Here is a 20821-nt window from a genome sequence, read left to right as displayed (position 1 = left end):
CATATAACCAGACTTTATCGAAGGCTTCAAGATAGTAAAATAGAATTATAAACTCCAAAGAGAAAATTTTAAACTGGCTACTAAATGTGACTTCTGAATATCACAGGCTGTCCTCACCAACCAACCACTCCTTTAGCCCCTTTCTACTACATGTTAGGAGTAGCCTACTCTCCTTAACAGGAATGCTGTGACCAGGAACATACTCACTCCTCTCCCTCCCCCAGCTAAGACTACCTCCCAGGAAACCCCACAATCTCTAGGAAACAGCTCCAAACACAAGGATGACAACTTTTGACAGTAGTAAATAGAGCAGTTTACCTCTCTGCCTTGAACCTCTCCACCGCTGAACTGCAACTTAAATTTTCTTTCCACAAGTCCATATCACATTTTTCTTTTTTGTCCTCTTTTTTTTTAATAGGGGATTTTTAAATTTTTTTTAATGTTTTATTTATTTCTGAGAGAGAGAGAGAGACAGCGTGAGCAGGAGAGGGTCAGAGAGAGAGGGAGATACAGAATCTGAAACAGGCTCCAGGCTCTGAGCTGGCTGTCAGCACAGAGCCACGAACCATGAGATCACGACCTGAGCCAAAGTTGGATGCTTAACCGACTGAGCCACCCAGGCGCCCCCTTTTTTGGCTTCTTTTAAAGTCAGGTTTATTGAGGTGCAATATACATACAGTAAACTTCATTCATTTTAATGCATAGTTCTGAGTTTTAACAAACACATAGTCATGTTACCGCTGCCATAATCAAGATACATAACAGGTGCCTCATCCACAAACATCCCTCTTGCCCTTATAGTCTGCCTCCTCTCTTGCTCAGGCTAAATGGACCTGTTTGCTATGTCTGTAGTTTTACCTGTTCTAGAATGTCATATAAATGGAATCATACACATGGCAGTTCTTTATATCTCTCTCATTTAATATAATGTAAATTTATCCATGCTAAATGTACCCTGTTTGTTCCTTTATATGGCTGAGTACAAAGTTACTACACTGTATGAATGTACTACAGTTGATTTATCCATTCTCCAATAGAGGACCATTTGAGTTATTTCCAGTTTTTGATAATTGTTAATAAAGCCACCATAATATTTGCATATAGGTCTTTGGATGAACATAAGTTTTCATTTCTTCTGGGTAAATAATAAGAATGGGATTGCTGAGTTGTAGGATAAACCTCTGCTTACCATTATACGAAACAGTAAATTGCTTCCCAAAGTGGTTGCACCATTTTGCATTCCCACTGATGTGTAAATAAATGGGGTTTGGAGCTGATGGCCAAGTGAGAATTCTTGAGACCTCTTCTGTGCAAAAAGGTGGTTTTATTAAAGTACAGGGACAGGATCCATGGGCAGAAGAGCTGCACTGGGGTTGTGAGGGGTGACTGATTATATACTTTCAAGTTGGGAGGAGGTGGGGATAGATAGCATTAAACCTCTAAGGAATTTTGGAAGCAAGGTTTCCAGGACCTTGAAAGGGTTAGCTATTGTTAGGAAAAGGTCATGTATTACTGTTTAGTAAAAACTCAATAATGAGACCCTTCAGATGTGTATCAGTGGGCCATATTCTTGGAGGATGATTGCTAACATATATCTTGTGGGGGTAGAGATAAAGAAAGTTTCCAAAGGAATTTTTATGTGTTAAAGTAGACTTACAGGATCCTGGAGCTGGGGATAATGTTAAGCTAAGATTCCCTTTTCCCCTAGCAAAGTGTCATCATCGAGGCACCTGAGTTCCTAGAGGAATGTCACTCTGCCTGTTTCAAGGACTTGTCAATGGGCTGTAGGCAATAAGGAAATTTAATTTTTTTTTTTTGCTTTTGCTTCCCACATCCCCTGCCATCAATGTATGAGAGTTCTAACTGGACTGCCAGCATTTGGTATTACCAGTTTTTGTGGTAAAAAAGAAAAATCTTATTCATTCTAATAGATCTATACAAGTGCCTCAGTGTAGTTTAAATTTTTAATGACTCATTGTGTTGAATATAATCACATTTATTTGCCACTCATATCTCTTCTTTGGTGAAATCTCAGTTCAATTATTTTGCCCATTTATTGGGCTGTTTTATTGTTTTTTGACTTGAAGTTTCCTTACAAATTCTAGATCCAAATCCTATGTCAGAAATGTGCTTTGCAAATTTGTCTCTGATGTCTGTAGCTTATCTTTTCATTTTTAAAAATACTGTATGTCTTAGTTATTTCAGGCTTCTATAATGAAATACCTACCATACACTGGGTGTCTTAAACAACAGACATTTGTCTCTAACAGCTCTGGAGACTGTTAAGTCCAAGACCAAGGTGCCAGCAGATTACTGTGAGAACCCTTTTTCTGGTGTGCAGACCGTCAGCTTCTTATTCCTCACATGCTGGGGAAGGAGAGATCAAGTGCTCTGCTTTCTGGTAAAGGCACTGATCTCATCATGAGGATCCCACCTTTACGACTTCACCTAAATCCCAAAGTCCCCATAATCAAATATATTTGGGGGTAGGACTTCAACATATAAATTTGCAGAAGGGTGAAATACAATTCAGTCCATAATAGTGTCTCTCAAAGAGAGTAAATTATAAATTTTGATGAAGTTCAAATTATCAATTTTTTTTAACAGATCATACATACCTTTGGTGTCATATCTAAAAAATCTATACCTACCCAGATCACAAAGATATGCTCTGATTTTTTTTTTATAGAAAATGTATTCTTTTAGGTGTTTTTATTTAGGTACAGTTCATTCTGAATGAACTGTTACACGTGGAGCCAAGTATAAATGATTCTTTGTTGTTATTGTTCTAACACCGTCTGTTAAAAAAAGGTCTATTTTTGACCTCTCCTTTCTGCCCATTGATTTATGTGTCTGTCCTTTTATAAATACCATATTCTTTTAATTAGCGTGGCTTTATCCTCGGTCTTGAAATCAGCTAGTATGAATCCTTCAAATTTCTCCTTTTTAAAAATTGTTTTAATTATTCTATTCCTTTGCATTTCTAAATAAAATTTAAAATCAGCCAGTTTCTACTGGGGAAAAAAAAGCCTTCTGGTATTTTGGCTTGGGTATCATTGAATCCATGTAAATTAATTTAGAGAGATTTGACAGCTTAACAATATGGAGTCTTCTAGGGTGCCTGGGTGGCTCAGTCAGTTAAGCGTCTGACTCTTGATCTCAGCTCATGATCTCATAGTTCGTGAGTTCAAGCCCTGCATCGGCACAGAATCTGCTTTGGATGGTCTCTCTCTTTCCCTCTCTCTGCCTCTCCCCCACTCGTGTGTGTGTGTGCTGTGTCTCAAAATAAATAAACTTAAAAAGAATAATATGGAATCTTCTTATCCATGATCATGTATTTCTCTCCTTTTGTTTAATATCCCTTGGTAACTTTTAATAGTTTTCCATGTACAGGTTTTGCACATCTTTTGCTAGATTTATCCCTTAGTATTTTATATTTTCTATGATATTGTTTTCAAATTCAGTTTCTGAATTTATTAACTATTATTTATTATTACTTATTTTAAATATTTTTTGTATTTTATTTTTTATTTTTGAGACAGAGACAGAGCATGAGTTGGGGAGGGGCAGAGAGAGAGGAATTCTGACACAGAATCTGAAACAGGCTCCAGGCTCTGAGCTGCCAGTACAGAACCCGATGCAGGGCTCGAACCCACGAACTGTGAGATCATGACCTGAGCCAAAGTTAGACGCTTAACCGACTGAGCCACTCAGGCACCCCTATTATTACTTATTTTATAATGAAGCATTGAATATCTCATGTAATTTATTGAATGCTGTACTGAAAGTGAAAAACAGAAGGGTTGTATAGGTATGGGGACCTGTAGCTCACTGCTGCCCATCACATTACATATCACTACCCGGGGAAACATCAACATTCTAAATTCAGATTATGGTTTCTACTGGACACGTATTGCTTTTACACCATCATAATGTCAAAAAATCATAAACAGAACCATCATAAATTGGAGACTACCTGCATATAGAAATATAATTGATTTTGTATATTCACCTTGAATTCTATAAACTTGCTAAATCTGCTTTAGTATTTTTTTGTGAATTCCTTAGGATTGTCTGTGAAAAAAAGCAGTTACTTCTTCCTTCTTGATTTAACTATCCTTTACTGATATTTCTTGATTTTATTGGTTGCACCTTGCTTCTCTCAAGCCTTCAGTTTTCACCATTATATTAGACCAATAGGACTGCCATAAGTATCACAGCTTCAACAACATTTACTTTCGCAAAATTTTCACACAATTCTGGAATCTAGAAGTCTAAGATCACAGTGTCAGTCGGGTTGGCTTTTCCTGAGGCCTCTCTCCTTAGCCTGTCTTCTCCTTGTGTTTTTACATGGTTTTTCCTCTGTCTGTGTTTGTGCCTTAAACTCCTCTTCTCGAAGAACACCAGTCATATTGGGTTAGGAGTCACCCTAATGACTTTATTTTAACTCAGTTACCTCTTTAAAGCCCCTACCTCTGAATACAGTTATAATCTAAGGTACTGGGGGTTAGGACTCCAACATACAAATTTAGTGGGGGGAGGGGACAAAACTGAGACTGTAACAATATTAAATATGTTAGCTGTAGGTCTTTGAAGATGCCCTATTATCAGGTTAACATTCTCTTTAAAATTTTTTAAAATCATAAATGAGTACTGAATTTTCTCAAGTTTTTCTGCATTAGGATGATTATGCATTTCCTCTTTCTCTCTTTTAACATAGTAAATTACATTGATTTTTCAAATATTATATTTTTGGGGAATACTCCAATTCAGTCATGACATGTTATCCTTTCTATATGTTGCCAATTTTTATTTGGGAAAATTTTACAGAATATCTTCCTGGCACATAACAGATTAAAGGATGTATTTGTGAGTGAAAGGGCAGATGCTGTACAACTGTTAAGTCACTTACCAGAACATAAATAATAAGCTTATTACTTTGAAATACGTAGGCAAATATCAGAAATAATAGTTCAAAGAGCTAAAAGTTAATGAAAGCAGCACTAGTGGGCAACGTTGTCCATACCCATCCTTCCTTCTTTTTCTACCATTTGACTTTTAATTTATATGTACACTAAGTTTTACTTCATATCAACGAAAAAAAAATCCTCCCCATCCAGACCAGAGGCTAGTTATTTGCTCGTTTTTAGTTCATTTTCATTACAACTCTGATTCAGATGGGATTATTTTGCCGGTGCATAGTGTGCAAACAATCGGAAGAGTGCCTCTCCTTCCTTCCAAATAACTAGCTCCTTCCAGCACAATTTCTTGTTTGTCCTTAACTGTCTCCCATGCTGTGTTAATACTCTCACATATTTATACTAGGTTGTTTTCTATACTATCCGTATTTGTCCTGGTCCACCAGTGACTGGAGCTATAACTAGAATGAATGTACTGTGGTGGTGAAGTTAATCCAAACAAAAAAAGAAACAGGAAGTGCAAAGGCCCAGAGGTTGATAAAAGCAGGTGGCTGGTAAAACGCATGATGGAGCAATCTGAGAACAGATAAGGATAATAAATGTTGAAAGCACAGCAGTAACTGGCATCACTTAAAACGAAACCTTGACAGGCAGTCCTGGGAAAGGAGTCACGACGAGTCTCAAGCTGGGATCCTCACGTGAGGCAGAGCCACCACGCACGAATGTCAGTCCCAGGGACTCCGGCGTTGATTTCGGGGGCCCGCGCAGGCTCGGCCCAGGGGGCGGGGCGAACGTCACTTCCCGCGGCCTCCGCCGGGTCCTCCCGCGCTATGATGGCCCGCGCGGAGCCGCAGGGGCGGCGGCCCGGAGTCGGGATAGGAGTAGTGGTGACTAGCAGCAGGCATCCTCGTTGCGTACTCCTGGGGAAGAGGAAGGGGTCGGTTGGAGCCGGCCGTTTTCAACTCCCCGGGGGCCATTTGGAGTTCGGGTGAGCAACCGCCGAGCCCACACGGAGAGAGCCGAACGTGCACGGAAAGGACGCTCTCTCTCCGTGCGTGCGTCCTTGCGTGCGCGCCGACGCTGCGTCCTCTCGCGCGTTCTTCCGCTCTCTCCTTGGTCCTCGGTGCCGCTAGGTGCAGGCTCCGGCCGCGTGGGGGCGCTGAGCTGTGGAGGGCGGCCGAAGCGTCTGTGGTCAGCCGGAGCCCCGCCAGCCCAATCAGCCTTTTATCCGCGCCCGCGGGCGGGTGTGTGGGGTGTGATTTTCCTAACGTTTACACGTGAGAGACGGACAGTGGGTCTTTAGGACGATCTTGTCCAGTTGTGTCAGTTCAGACACTTGTAGGGTTTGGCTGTGCTTTAAACGTGCACGGACGGACGTCCTGTTTCCTGCCCGCAGGGTTAGCTGCGCCCTGATCAAGCGGATGGGCTAGTGAGGCTCTCTGGGCCTCCGTGTCTTCATCTTTACAGCGGGGAAGTTGAACAGAGCACTTTAACGTGGCATTCTGTGGTTTGATGGTGGATCAGACCGATAAATGAAGTCGGACGGTTAAGGGTCAGGTCTACCGCAGGGTGCGGAAAGCCGGGGATTTTGCTAAAAGGTGGGTTCTGAAGTGACAATGAGGTTAAAATCAACGGTGGATGAACAGTATCTAAATCGGTCAGTGCCAGCTCCTGTTTTTCCATTACTGTAAAAGTTCAAACATAAAAGTAAGCATTTGGTGGATCCTCTCATGTACTTACTACTCAGCTTGTTCTTATTTCATCTTTACTGCTCCATCCCACCAGACTCACACATCCCTTGTTTTCTAGACTCTTCCTGAAGAAAAACGCAGTCATTTATTATACCACGCCAAACAGTTTGTTATGTACCTGTAATAGACATTTTTTTAAAAATGTAACTCCGTTTTCATACCTTAAGGAAATACATTTTCACACCTTAACAAGATAATTCGTTAATAACCTGTGATATTCAGCCTGTACCACTTCCCCCATTTGTCTTCAAAATGTATTGTTTTGTACTAATCAAGTTCAAAGGAAGATTGTACTTTGGGATTGATTGTAATTTGGGATTGATACATTTAAGTCTCCAAATCTAACAGTAATCCTCCTCCCTCCCCCCTCTTTTTTATACCATCCCATGTTGAAGAGCATAGGTCATTTGGAGAATTTCTTACATTCTGACTATATTCTTCTAATCCACCTATTTGTTAGAAAGTGATAGTTAGAGACATGATCCAAGTGCCTTTTAAACAGACTTTGTCTTTGATCGTGGAATTCTTACGATTTTTTAGCACATGGAAATTTTTAAATGGTCTTCAGGATTTTAAAAAGCATCAATAAGTTTATCATTTTTAGGTAATTAAGATAAGCCATCAGTTAATAACTAATACAATTTCTAGGTTAAGGATCACATTGCCCAGAGACACACACTGTATTGTCCTTTGTCAATTGCAATGGCTAGAGATAGCCATCTTAATGATAATGCAATAAAGTATTGGAATCTTTACTCAGATATCCAATGATAGTAACCAAAATGGACCTTTAATGAGCTTTTTACTGAGTGCTAGATATTATGCCAAGTTCCTCACATGTATGCTTTAACTTATCTTTATATGACTGGTACACTGAATGGGCTAAGTTTGAGCGGAAACAAATAGATAATGGGTTTATTTTCTTCTTCCCTTATCTTTATAATTTTTTAAGTTTATTTATTTAAGATAGAGACAGCACCAGTGGGGGAGGGGCAGAGAGAAAGGGAGAGAGAGAGAATCCCAAGTAGGCTCCACATTGCCAGCTCAGAGCCTGACACGGGGCTCGCACCCACTAAACATAAGATCATGACCTTGAGCAGAAACCAAGAGTTGAAGGCTTAACCAACTAAGCCACCCAGGAACCCCTTCTTTTCTTTTTCTGCTGTTCTGTGACATTTCCTGCAAATTCTATTGTTGTCCTGTCACTTGATTAGAAAAATAAATCACATTTGGTCATTATGATCCACTTCCAAGCATTTGTCTCTCCCTATAGTGGGGAAAAGGACAGAGAAGGAGGGCCTCCTCCTTTTCCCACTGTTTCTGATTTCCTTCCTTCTCCAGTGTGTTGGGGAGGGAGGGTATGGGCCAAACTTTTTTCATGACTAGTGCTGCTGTGATCCACCCATTGGTGCCCTCTGGATGGTGTGCCCTCTTCTTCAGGGTATATCTGTTGGTTGTTTAGAAGTCCCACAAAGATATCTATCCTGTACAGTTCTCAGACATAGGTGGCTGATTTAGCTCTTGCTTAGCACACGACCTTGATTTTTCTTTCTGCTGGGATCCCCAGCAGTCTCTTACAGTATCTTCTGGGCCCAGAAGAAAATTCACAATGAGAATAACGCCTTCACTGTCACCCTTTCTCCTTGCTCATTCATTGTGGGCTTCTCTAGACAGTCTCCTGCCTTCCAGATTCTCAAAGTGGGAATAAACATCAGCCTCTGTATTCACGTGCATCCCTAAACACCAAAGGACACATTTTAGACTTACCCAATAGCTCTTACCTTCCTACTACTTCTACTCTGAATCACAGGCCTGTAAGTTTCTGCAGATCAGTACAACTTTGGCAGGGGAGTAACACACCAGTATCTCCTTGGGAGTCACACCCAATCTCTGTGACCAGTTTTCTTGAAGCACCTCTCACTTGGCTTTGGGCAGAATTGTCCTTTCATCAGGACAAAGGGAAATGTTGCAGCTATGCTTGAAAATTCATGACTTTCCTCCCTGCCCTAAATCTCCTTTCTTATTATGTAGACTGGGTCGGGTGAAGGTCAAAGACTTGAAACCTATTTGCTCTCTTGCCATACTCTTTAGAATTTGAGGTGCTTATTTCATATTTTCCTCAATTTTAAGGCTTAAATGAAAATTCTGAGACTGCAGAAAAAGATGTTGTCCACTTCTTGAAATACTTACAACGACCTCGTTAGAGAGTAGTCTTATCTCTTTTTATTTGTCCATGGTAGAAAGTCATGGACTTCAAAATCGAACCTAGGTCTAGCTGACTCCGAAGCCTATGCTCTTAACTATATACTAAACTGTCTCCTGATTGCATATAGCCTCCTGGCACATGAACGAGTGCTGAATTGGCTAAATGTTCCTTTTTTTTTTTTTCTCAATAGGAAGTCCGTCCGTTTGGTCTTCAGATAACTTCAGATACTTTATACTTCAGATAAAGACAATATTCAAAGGCAGGATTGTTGATTGATTGTTTTAAAGCATGAGCCAATTAAGATTTGTTGTTTTTTGTTTTTTTGCTTTAGACTAGAAATTTCTAGGCAGGACTTTCTTGGCAAAAAAAAACAATAAAAAATAAATTACATAACAAGAATTGAGTACAGTGCTGTGCTTCTGTTTTCCAGTGAAACTTGGGAAGAATGTGCTCAAAGGGAAACGTGGGAAGAAGCAGCTCTTCACTTGAAAAATGTTCGCTTTGCCTCAGTCGTGAATTCCTTTGTTGAGAAAGAAAATTACCATTATGTGACGATATTAATGAAAGGAGAGGTGGACATGACTTATGATTCAGAACCAAAGAACACAGAGCCTGAAAAAAATGAAAGTAAGAGACTTATGTGTAATAATGCATGTTTTTTGAGGAGCCTATCATCCAAGTATTACATTATGTTTGCTGCATGAAGAGAATTAGAGTCTCTTCATATGGAAATGTAGATACACATACTTAAATCCTGGAGACTTAAGCATATAGCAGGGAAGAGAAGTGGCCCAGAGCCAGACTACTTGACTTGCATCCTGGTTTTTCCATGGAGAGATTTGTTACCTTGGGCGAGTTACTTAATGTTTCTGGGCCTCTTTTCTCCTCTGTGATAATAGCAACTACCTCTGATGGGTTGTTGTAGGGATAAAATTAGTTAATACCTGTAAAGAACCAAATGAACACTGTAAGTACTCAGTAAGTCTTAATTTTATTTTTAGTGTTTAATTTTGCTTCAAACAGATTTTAAGCAAAACGTTGAAGGTGCTATCCTTGGTTTTCTCACCTGTGTAAGATATAAAATTTCCTTGTATGGAGAGTGACTCACCTGACAAAACAATTATCCTCAGTGTTGAGTCAAGTAACCTGAAAGCTTTAACAATACTGTGTGCTAAGCATTATCCTAAGGGCGTTGCATATATCATCCCTCTTCAAATTTCATAAAACTCCATGAGATAGAGTAAAATATCAAGTTTAGCAAATATTTGCCTTGTGAAAGCTTATCCAAGCGGTTTTGTGTGCTGGACCTCCCCTATAAACATTTAATTTATGCTCCACTATGGAAGAATCTAGTAATTCAACAAATGCATACTGAGTATTGTGTGCCAGATACTGTTCTGGGCCCTAAAACAACAGTGGTCTGTGGAGCAAAGTCCCTCCCCTCTCAGATTTTACTTTTTTTTTTTTAAATCCAGGGGAAAGGCAACACATTAGCAGATATTTTACAATGTAATACTTACAATGTAAGGAAAAAGAATAAAAGTAAAATGTGTAAGGACAGTGACCCATGGGTGCTGTATCAGGTAGGGAGGTCATGGAGGGCGTGTGAGTAGGGACTATATATTCTGGAGGAAGTGAGATTTCTAGAATGGATAAATCCTGATTTAAGTGGTTTGCTGACTGAATTCATTGACTGAACAGAAGGCTGTGTTCTACCCTAAGGCCTGTTGAGTCATATATGACTGTTTTATAAAACAGGTAACAACTTGAAATCATCTAAAGTGAACTAGCAGAGTCTGAGCTGTTTTTACTCACTACATTCCAACACCAAACCTGTAGCTCTTTTCCTCACATCAAACAGTTCTCCAGACATCAATTGGATGCCCTATAATTCAGTTGAATTCTTAACACTGTCTATCTAGAGTCAGTGTCAGATCCAAAAAGTTAGAGCGCTCAGTCCCACAAGACTTCAAATACCAGTCTCAAGTCCTGGCCTCCTATACTTCTGGCCACCTGGCTATAAATTGGGGTTCCCACATCCTCCTCCTCAGGTTCAGTAATTTTCTAGAATGCCCTGCAGAACTCAGGAAAACCCTTTACTTACATTACCAGTTTGTTATAAAGGAAACAATTCAGAAACAGCCACATGGAAGATGCACTGAGCAAGGTGGGTGGGGAGAGGGACACAGAGGATTTGTACTCTCAGTGAGCACTTTGATGCGTTCACCTCCCAGGATGCTCTCTGAATCCTGTTGTGTGGGGTTTTCATAGAGGTTCCTATGTAATGGGATTAGTACATATTATTATCGTCCTCTCTATGATTGATTAGATCATTGACTGTTGGTGATTAACTCAATCTCCAGCCCAGTTGTGTTTTTCTGGTTACCTGCCCCCAATTCTGAGCCTATCTAGGGACCCCCAGCCACCCATCAGCTTATTAGCATAAACTCAGGTATGGTTGAAAGGGGCTTATTATGGATAACAAAAGATGTTCCTCTCATCCCTATCATTCAGGAAAACACAAAGGTTTCAGGAACTCTGTGCCAGGAAACAGGGAGGAAAGCCAGATATATATATTCATTATATCACAGTAACACACACAGAAATACCCAAGAAGTACCCAAAGGCATTCAGTTGGCCTAAGGTACAACTAAAATCATTCATGCCTTAAGAAGAAAAGGTGAGAAATGTACCAGGTGGACCAGGGGAGCTCTCTACAAGTTCTTCTATCTCTCACATCCCCAGTGCTCCTGGATAAAAGGAGGAATAGAAGAGAGAGGAGTCCAGGGTAACAGTGGAAACAAAAGTCAGTAGTCTTGAAATCCTGAAGCTGTGAGGACTACTTGTCTTTTTAATATTAAATTGAAGTAGAAATATCTTCAGTTTAAAGCAAGATATAGTTCCTGTAGCTGAATTTTTAAAAATTAGTTTGAGGTGTCATTTATTCAGGTAGTAAGCACAGATTGAAATTTTAAAAATTAGTTTGAGGTGTCATTTATTCAGGTAGTAAGCACAGTTTATTATTGTTCTCTTAAAAGAGAGCCCTCAACTTGGAAGGAATGACCATATCCTTATTTTTATCTTTTCTACCAGCAAAAAAACCTGACATGAGAAGAGACAAAATAATGAAATAGTTTGGTCTTGCATACTTAGCGTCCTTCACAAGGAGCAGACATAGTACTCATTTGTGGAGAAGCGCTGAGGAGAAAACAGTGGAGCCATGGACTGTCCCACCAGCGCTGACCAGTCTCTAGCCAGCTGCCTCTGTCTCTCAGTCCCCCCCACCGCGCCCCAGCCTCTGTTGGGATTGGGGTCGCTGAGGCCTGGTTCAGGGCACAACTTCCCATCCTGGTCTGCACTGTGGGCCTGTATTTCTAGTTACCTTCTCCTGATGTTAGAAGGCACCTCAGGTTTGGTTCAAGTGTTCACCTTCAAATCGTCCTCACTGGTTTTCCTTTCCTGAACCTTGACTACATAAAGTGCAGGTGTTTGGGCTTATTCCCCTTTGACTCTCCCGTGCCTGTCCCTATTCAGAATCTATTGTTCAGAACATGTTGAAGGAAGAAGGGAAGGGAATGAGGGGATGAGGTTCTCCAGTATAGTATCTAGACTGGCCTAGTTTTGAACAACTTCCAAAAGATTATTATCCTACATTATAAAGTTCTCTGTTAGAATTTTTGTTACTGTGTTATGGTGTGTATTGTTTTTCCCCTCCTAGAATCTGGTAGTTTTGACTCATTTTTACATGCTTTGTGATTTCTTTCATTTATGTAACTTTTTTTTTAGTTTGTCCACCTTCATTTTTTTGACCCTCTCACATGCTAGTAATCTGGAGTCAAACAGTATGATTTTATAAGGCCCCAGGTTACTAGCACCAAGTCAGATTTGATCAGAAACATTTATTCCTCTCTAGCCCGTCATAACAATATAGCAGGAATTATTTTCACTTTTTTCCCCTTGGAGAGCTTCTGCTGGGTAACCAGCTGCACCACAGTCAGGGTGCATCGGCTTGGTGGTGGTGGTTTTATTTATAGCATAAAGATGCTTTTTCTCTACCATGTTCATCAGATCTTGGATCTGGATCACCTGCTTCAGGTTACCAGTTACGCATCTTTTCTCCAGCCATCCAGTTATAATTAGGATCAGCCAGATGCTTCATTTTCTTGAAAACGAGATAAACTTTACAGATAGCTCCCTTGAGACTGTTAATTCAGCATCTTGCAGCACATTGTTGGGTGACACCTCTCTTTCTCTCTCTCTTTCTCTCTCCCTCCATTCTTCTCTCTTTCTCTTAGACTGCAGTCACAGTTGCTGATCACTCTTTCCTGAACTTGCTCTAATTTCATGGTTTCTTTGTCCTCTGTCCCAGCACGAAACAGCATACCTGTATCTTACAGGCAGAGAAATACTTAGTGGAAGAAACTGCACTTAAACATAAATATATGCATATGACCATGAAGGAACTTAGGACACAGAATATACATCTTAGTAATACAATATTTATATATTCACCTGTTATGGTGCTTTCATGTTATTTGTATTTAAATCATCAAAGAGAAACTGCTGCCTAGAGTGTTTTTCTAGGATTTTGTGTATATCACAACTAATAGACACTGTTAAATCTTTCCTTTTTCAATGGATTTTTGAAAAATGGTCCCATCCATATTGTCTTGCTATCTAAAGTATACTGCAGCCAGAGAATACTTTTTATTCTCTGCACAGCTTCCATTACTTTTTAAAAAGATGGAGGGTAGCTTAGAAAGATTGTAATTTACCTTATTCTATAGGTGGGCAACTGGTTTGTTTTAATGTAGCGTTGCAACCTGTCATATGTAAAGTTCTGTATGTTTTGTTTAGCCAAATATTTAAGCAAAAATTGAATTATCTTATATCTGGGTTTTACCATCATGGGACCCTTGTAAAATTGACCTCAGTGTTAAAATAGAAGCATGTTTTAAATGATCACCATTCTGTTAAGATCTTCATTCTAAAGGCAAATTATGTTGGTACAGCTGAGCTAATGCACAGCATCACAATGACTAGTACTAGTTGCAAGTCATTTTTATATTTATTTTTTTCTAAGTATAGGTTAACTTGCCAAAATAGATATTCTTTGTTTCCTTCCAGCTAAAGAAATTGATTTGGTATCTTTCTTTTCTAGGTTGGGAGTGGGTTCCGTGGGAAGAATTTCCTCCACTGGACCAGCTTTTCTGGGCACTGCGGAGTTTAAAGGAACAAGGCTACAATCCATTTAAAGAAGATTTAGATCACCTGGTAGGGTACAAAGGCCATCATCTCTAGGGGAAGAAGATAACCTCAAACACTTTGAAAAGACAACATAGGGTTCTATGAAAGCATGAAAAATATCTGCATTTCAGAACAACTCCATTTTATGTAAAAAGTTCCATATACTTACCAGTTTATTTTCTGCCTCTTAATATATACCCACCACCCTTTCAGCCAGTACTTGTGAAAAATTTGCTGGCATTATATCATGAATTGCATTTCAGACTCAGAAAATGTGATAAATGGTGATATTGTGGCAATTCTGCTTTTTGTATTTTTCTGTGATATTTACTGTGCAGTTTTTCATTACTAGCTTGAATGGCATGGAGGGCAGTGGAATTTACCCTCGTGTTTCAGTTCAAATAGAAATCCTAATTCAGATGCTAAGATAGTATGCCTGTGGCAGAACTTAATCAGGTTTGTTGATTTTCCTCGTCTGTTTTATTTAAAATAAAGTTTTTGGTACTATAGTGTGACAGTCTTTGCAACTAGAGTGACAGGACAGGTCATTAGGATGTATTTCCCAGGTTTCTGATTCAGAGCCTACCTCAAGAGAAGTAAGACAAACTGAGATATTATCCTGTCATTAACAGGGAATGGGCTTTTGGGATTTCTCACATAATCTCTGTGAAATCCAGCTTCCTTAGATATAAAATGAGATTAGACTAGGGCAGTGGTCCTCTAGGTGTGGTCTGGGGAGGTCCATGAGACCCTTTCATGGGCACTCAAGGTCAAAGCTGCTTTCATAATAGTATAGGACATTATTTACCTTTTCCACTGTCATTCTTTCATGACTGTACAGAGGAGCAGGCCAGAGGCTAAGTGATGTGTGATATTGTAACAGATTGAATGCAAGAGGAAACCAGGCAAGACTTACAGATGAAAGTCTTCCATAGGTTTATCTCAAAGATAGCTGATTGGGAATTCATTGATTCTTCAGGCTAGTCCCTATCCAAGCAGGTATTTTATAGCTTCAGAAACTTACCACAAAGTAGAGTTTTTCCATATCTGTTACTTTAAATTTTTAATGGACAGATTCATTAGGAGCTTAAGAGATTTTGTTTGTTTTAAATCTATCTAATTAGACATGAAGGTTTATTTCAATGGAAAGAAAAAAAACTAACCTGGGCTATATGCAGAATTTGAGAAACTCGACAGATGAACTGTAGAGGAAGGGAAGAAAAAAATAAGATAAAAACAAAGAGGGAGGCAAACCATAGAAGACTCTTAAATACAAAGAACAAAGTGAGGGTTGCTGGAGGGAGGTCTGGCTGGGGAGAGGTGGGTTAAATGGGTGATGGGCATTGAGGGCACTTTGCGGGATGAGCACTGGGTGTCATATGGAAGAGATGAATCATTGGGTTCTATTCCTGAAGCCAAGACTACACTGTATATAAATATCTTGAATTTAAATAAAAATAAAATGAAATAAAATTTAAAAAATAAGTATTTTCAATGCAATGGTAAAAAAATTTTTCTAAAAGTTAAGTTTCATGTTAGAAGGGGATTGCATTTACCCCAGCACTTCACATGCTCCGTTGGCATCCCGTAATCACTCAGTAAATATTTCTCCAAATAAGCAGATGAATAGAGGTGGATTTAGAACTCTTAGGTAAGCAGTTAATTCTTAGATGGTTTGAGAATAGCCTTTAATGGAAAAAAACTAATGCTGACTACTAGCAATATTCTCATACAATTAAATGTCAGCTACAGTTCCTGAAGTACACCTCGCTCTGCCAGGATGCTGAGGAGTCTGAAACATCTTTTCCTTCATCTGTGTGCCAGGTCAATCACTGATGTGTCCTGTATTCCCTGGTAAGCAAGTGCAGTATCCTAGCAAAAACCCTCCCAATGGAGCATGTGGTGAATTAAGCCTCCCTTGGAGGAAACAGTTCTTTGATAGCTGCACTGCTGGCTTTCCAAGTAAGGCAAATGCTTTCAAATGAAATACTCTCTTTGGGGCAGCAAGAATCACATGAGCTTAGAACTGTGGAGAGAGAAAGCTCAGGGAGTCATCTGCGGGGGAGAAAATAAAGTCTTCTTCAAACCTAAGATCAGCCACATATCAATGCTGCCTTAAAAAAAATAATAATTAGGTTATTTATGTTGTACTTAGAACATACAGTGCTCTGCTTGAGTAGCATTTGTGAAGAATGCAAATTAAAGATAACAGTGCACATTGACTGAGAGGCATATACCAAGCCTTCCACTTTATGGACTTGAAGAAACTGAACATATGAGTCCATACTTAAGATCCTCCACAAGCATTTAGTTTGTATCCACTGTGTGCTAAATACTATGATAGGCACTTAATTATATTTATATTGTAAGTTGAATCTATCACATTTAATCCCAAATTTCTATTCTAGATTTCCCATTTTTAGTTTACTATGTTTAAGTATTTGGCTTTTTGCATAATAATAATGCTCAATAGCTCTGTATGCAATGACATAGGACCCCTCATTTTACTTACCAGAACAGTTCATGGGCAGAAGGAACAAAGTAGCAGGCAGGTGAGCCAAGCTGTTCACCAGCTTCAGTTTGCCTTCATCTTCCTGTCCTCTGTTTTCTTCTTTACAGATTCACTTTCCATCCATTGTTGAGAACTCCCCAAACGACATTATGTACAGTTCAGACCTTTTTTCTAAGCTCCAGACACACCACTCATCTCTACCTGAGCTTTTCCACATCCTTCTAATTTGGTATGTTCCAAACTGAAGTTGCCTTTGTTATTCCTCTCCAGGAACAACTCCATCATCTGCTGAATTGCTCAAATTAGACACCCTTCCCCCACGTAAAGCAGCCACTGTCTTCTTGTCCATTCTATTTCTTTCCTGTCTTCTGAGTCCATCCCCCATGAGGATGTCCCAGCTGCCTCTCCTCGGTGCAGGTCCTCGTCATCTTTCTTCCAGATTGTGCCTGCAGCATTTACCCCTGCAACTAACTGACTGAGGTCAAATACACATGACTTAAAATTTACCCTCTGACTTATTTTTGACAGTATGCCTAGAGTGACTTTTCAGAAAATTAAATCTCATGGTCATTTGGCGTGATTCCAGTTGAAGCTGTTAAAATAAGGCTGCTATGCATGTGTATATGCTTTCTTAGGGTTCACATGTGTACTGATTACTGTTGGATGTAAACCTAGGAGTGGGAAGGCTGGATCACAGAGTATACAAATCTTTGCTAAAGAGATATTTTTTATGTTATCTATCTATCTATCTATCTATCTATCTATCTATCTATCTAAGCGGGGGAGGGTCAGGAGAGAGACAATATATTTTTTTAAGATTTTATTTTATTTTTTAATTTACACCCAAGTTAGCATATAGCACAGTAATGATTTCAGGAGTAGACTCCAGTGATTCATCCCCTATGTATAACACCCAGTGCTCATCCCAACACGTGTCTTCCTTAATGCCCCTTACCCATGTAGCCCATTCCCTCACCCACACCCCTCTAGCAACCCTGTTTGTTCTCTATATTTAAGAGTCTCTTATGTTTTGTCCCCCTCCCTGTTTTTATATTATTTTTGCTTCCCTTCCCATATGTTCATTTGTTTTGTATCTTAAATTCCACGTGAGTGAAATCCTAAGATATTTGTCTTTCTCTTACTAATTTCGCTTAGCATAATACCCTCTAGTTCCATCCATGTACTTGTAAATGGCAAGATTTCGTTCTTTTTGATGGCCAGGTAATACTTCATTGCATATATATACAGTGCATCTTTTTTATCCATTCATCCATTGATGGACATTTGGGCTCTTTTCATACTTGGCTATTGTCGATAGCACAGCTATATACGTTGTGGTGTATGTGCCCCTTTGTTTTTTTTTTTTTCAGAAACTTTTATGTTTTATTTATTTTTGAGACAGAAACAGAACATGAGCGGGGGAGGGTCAGAGAGAGAGGGAGACACAGAATCCAAAGCAGGCTTCAGGCTCTGAGCTGTCAGCACAGAGCCTGATGTGGGGCTCAAACCCATGAACTGTGAGATTGTGACCTGAGCCGAAGTCGGACGCTTAACCAACTGAGCCGCCCAGGCGCCCCTGTATGTGCCCCTTTGAAACAGCATACCTGTATCTCTTAGATAAATACCTAATAGTGCAATTGCTGGGTTGTAAGGTAGTTCTATTTTTAACTTTTTGAGGAACCTTCATATTGTTTTCCACAGTGGTTGCACCAGTTTGCATTCCCACCAGCAGTACAAAAGAGATCCTTTTTCCGTATCATTGACGACATCTGTAGCTGCCTGAATTGTTAATTTTAGCCGTTCTGTGAGGTGGTATCTCATTGTGGTTTTGATTTGTTTCTCTGATGATGAGTGATGTTGAGTATTTCTTCATGTGTCGGTTGGCCATCTGGATGTCTTCTTTGGAAAATTGTCTATTCATGTCTTTTTGCCCATTTCTTCACTGGATTCTTTGTTTTTCGGGTGTTGAGTTTGATAAGTTCTTTGTAGATTTTGGATCCTAACCCTTTATCTGATATGTCATTTGCAAATATCTTCTCCCATTCCATTGGTTGCCTTTTAGTTTTGCTGATTGTTTCCTTTGTTGTGCAGAGCTTTTTATCTTGATAAGGTCCCAATTTTTGCTTTTGTTTCCCTGGCCTCCAGAGAGGAGTGGAATAGGAAGTTACTGCAGCTGAGATCAAAGAGGTTTTTGCCTGCTTGTGTTAAGATTTTGATGGCTTCCTGTCTTATGTTTAAGTCTTTCTTTCATCCATTTTGAGTTTATTTTTGTGTATGGCGTAAGAAAGTTGTCCAGGTTCATTCTTCCACATGTTGCTGTCCAGTTATCCCAATACCATTTGCTCTTCAGACTGTCTTTATTCCATTAGATATTCTTTCCTGCTTTGTCAAAGATTAGTTGGCCATATGTTTGTGGGTCCATTTCTGAGTTTTCTATTCTGTCCCACTTATCTAAGTGTCTGTTTTTGTGCCAGTACTGTACTGTCTTGATTACACCTTAGTAATACAGCTTCAAGTCTGGGATTATGATGCCTCCAGTGTTTTTCTTTTTCAGGATTGCTTTGGCTATTCAGGGGTCTTTTCTAGTTTCATATAAATTTTATGATTCTTTATTCTAGCTCTGTGAAGAATGCTGGTGTTATTTTGATAGGGATTGCATTGAATATACAGATTGCTTTGGGTAGTATTTACATTTTAACAATATTTGTTCTTCCAATCCATGAGCATGGAACATTTTTCCATTTTTTAATGTCTTCTTTCTTTCATAAGCTTTCTATAGTTTTCAGTGTATAGATTTTTCACCTCTTTGGTTAGGTTTATTCATATGTATTTTATGGTTTTTGGTGCAATTGTAAATGGGATCAATTCCTTCTCTGTTGCCTCATTATTGGTGTATAGTAATGCAACTGATTTCTGTGCATTGCTTTTATGTCCTGTGACTTTGCTGACTTCATGTGTCAGTTCTAGCTGTTTTCTGGTGGAATCTCTGGGTTTTCCATATAGAGTATCATGTCGGAGAGACAGAGAATCTTAAGTAGGCTCTGTGGGTCTTGATCTCATGACCGTGAGATAATGACTTGAGCCAAAATCAAGAGCCACTGAACCGAGCCACCCAGGCATTCCACTAAAGAAATCTTAATGTGCTCAATTTCTAAGATGCCTCTTCAAATCTTGTTGGGGGTATTATATAACATATGATATATAGAGAGATATAGATATATCTCTATATATCTTTTTAACTTTCTAAAACATTTTTAAAAATCCAAATTCTGAAATACACTTAGACCCCAGAGTTTTGAATGAGGGGTCATAGAACTGCATCTATAAATGCAAGGTGAGCGTGGAGACAGCAGTTTGATGTCATGTGTGAACACAGCAAGGCAAGCCAATGAGACACTTGCCAAACCTCCCGACACCTCGACCTTGGACTTCTAACCTCCAGCACTGTGTGAAAATAAATTCCTGTTTAAGCCATGAGTCTGTTATTTTGTTGTACCTAACAAACTCAGCTGACATGTGGCCTAAACCTCACAAGCTTAAGGAACTGTAACAGCATCAATGAACATTTGCTTTTATGGTTTCCTACACTTTCCATGCCTGCCATCCTTGAAATGGAGTTTTGGCAGCATCAAAGATACCTTGTACAACAGAGTCCAGAGTGTGAAGTTAACTTTTGATGTGGAAAACAAAACAATGTTAATATGAAAATTTTCAAATATGCCAGAAGTAGAGAATAGTACATTGATCTTCCCATATACTCTGTACTCAGATTCAGCAGGTACCAAGATTTTGTCTTATTTTCTTCGGTTCTCTCCTTTCCACCTCCTTTTCCTTGGCTGTTGTATATATATTTTTAATTAGACGGCCAGTATTTTACTAATTGTGTAATAGACACTGTTATAACTGCAATTTATGTATAGTGGTATGCCACTGAATTCACATTAATACAACAGCAAAGACATTGAACCATGAGGCTAATTTATACTTTCGGTTAGAATTCCAAACTAGAATACTCATTTCATTCCATGTATTGTTAAAGATATCAATCTAAAAAATGTACTTTGTTCCCAGGAAATTGCAAAAGTTGGAAGACCAATGTTTTTCTACAGGTCATATTTCATTTAAATATTAAAAAGGAAAGAAAGCTGGAATAAATGAATTCGCAGTTCATTGCAAGGATGTAAGC

The 20821-nt window shown here is 39.2% G+C and overlaps 1 protein-coding gene across 1 annotated transcript; it reads left to right on the top strand.

Annotated features, from left to right (window-relative positions):
* Positions 1 to 5737: 5737 nt before the first annotated feature.
* On the top strand, positions 5738 to 14633 carry NUDT15 (nudix hydrolase 15). Its single transcript, XM_039218032.1, has 3 exons — positions 5738 to 5907; positions 9307 to 9503; positions 14038 to 14633. Exons 1-3 carry the CDS (start codon positions 5750 to 5752, stop codon positions 14175 to 14177), a joined length of 495 nt encoding a protein of 164 aa, XP_039073963.1. The 5' UTR covers positions 5738 to 5749; the 3' UTR covers positions 14178 to 14633.
* Positions 14634 to 20821: the final 6188 nt, after the last annotated feature.

This window comes from Hyaena hyaena, unplaced genomic scaffold (assembly GCF_003009895.1).
Source record: "Hyaena hyaena isolate Hyena2069 unplaced genomic scaffold, ASM300989v1 scaffold_728, whole genome shotgun sequence".
NCBI lineage: Eukaryota > Metazoa > Chordata > Mammalia > Carnivora > Hyaenidae > Hyaena > Hyaena hyaena.
Note: the sequence above shows the minus strand (reverse complement) of the source record. Positions and strands in the feature narration are given on the sequence as shown.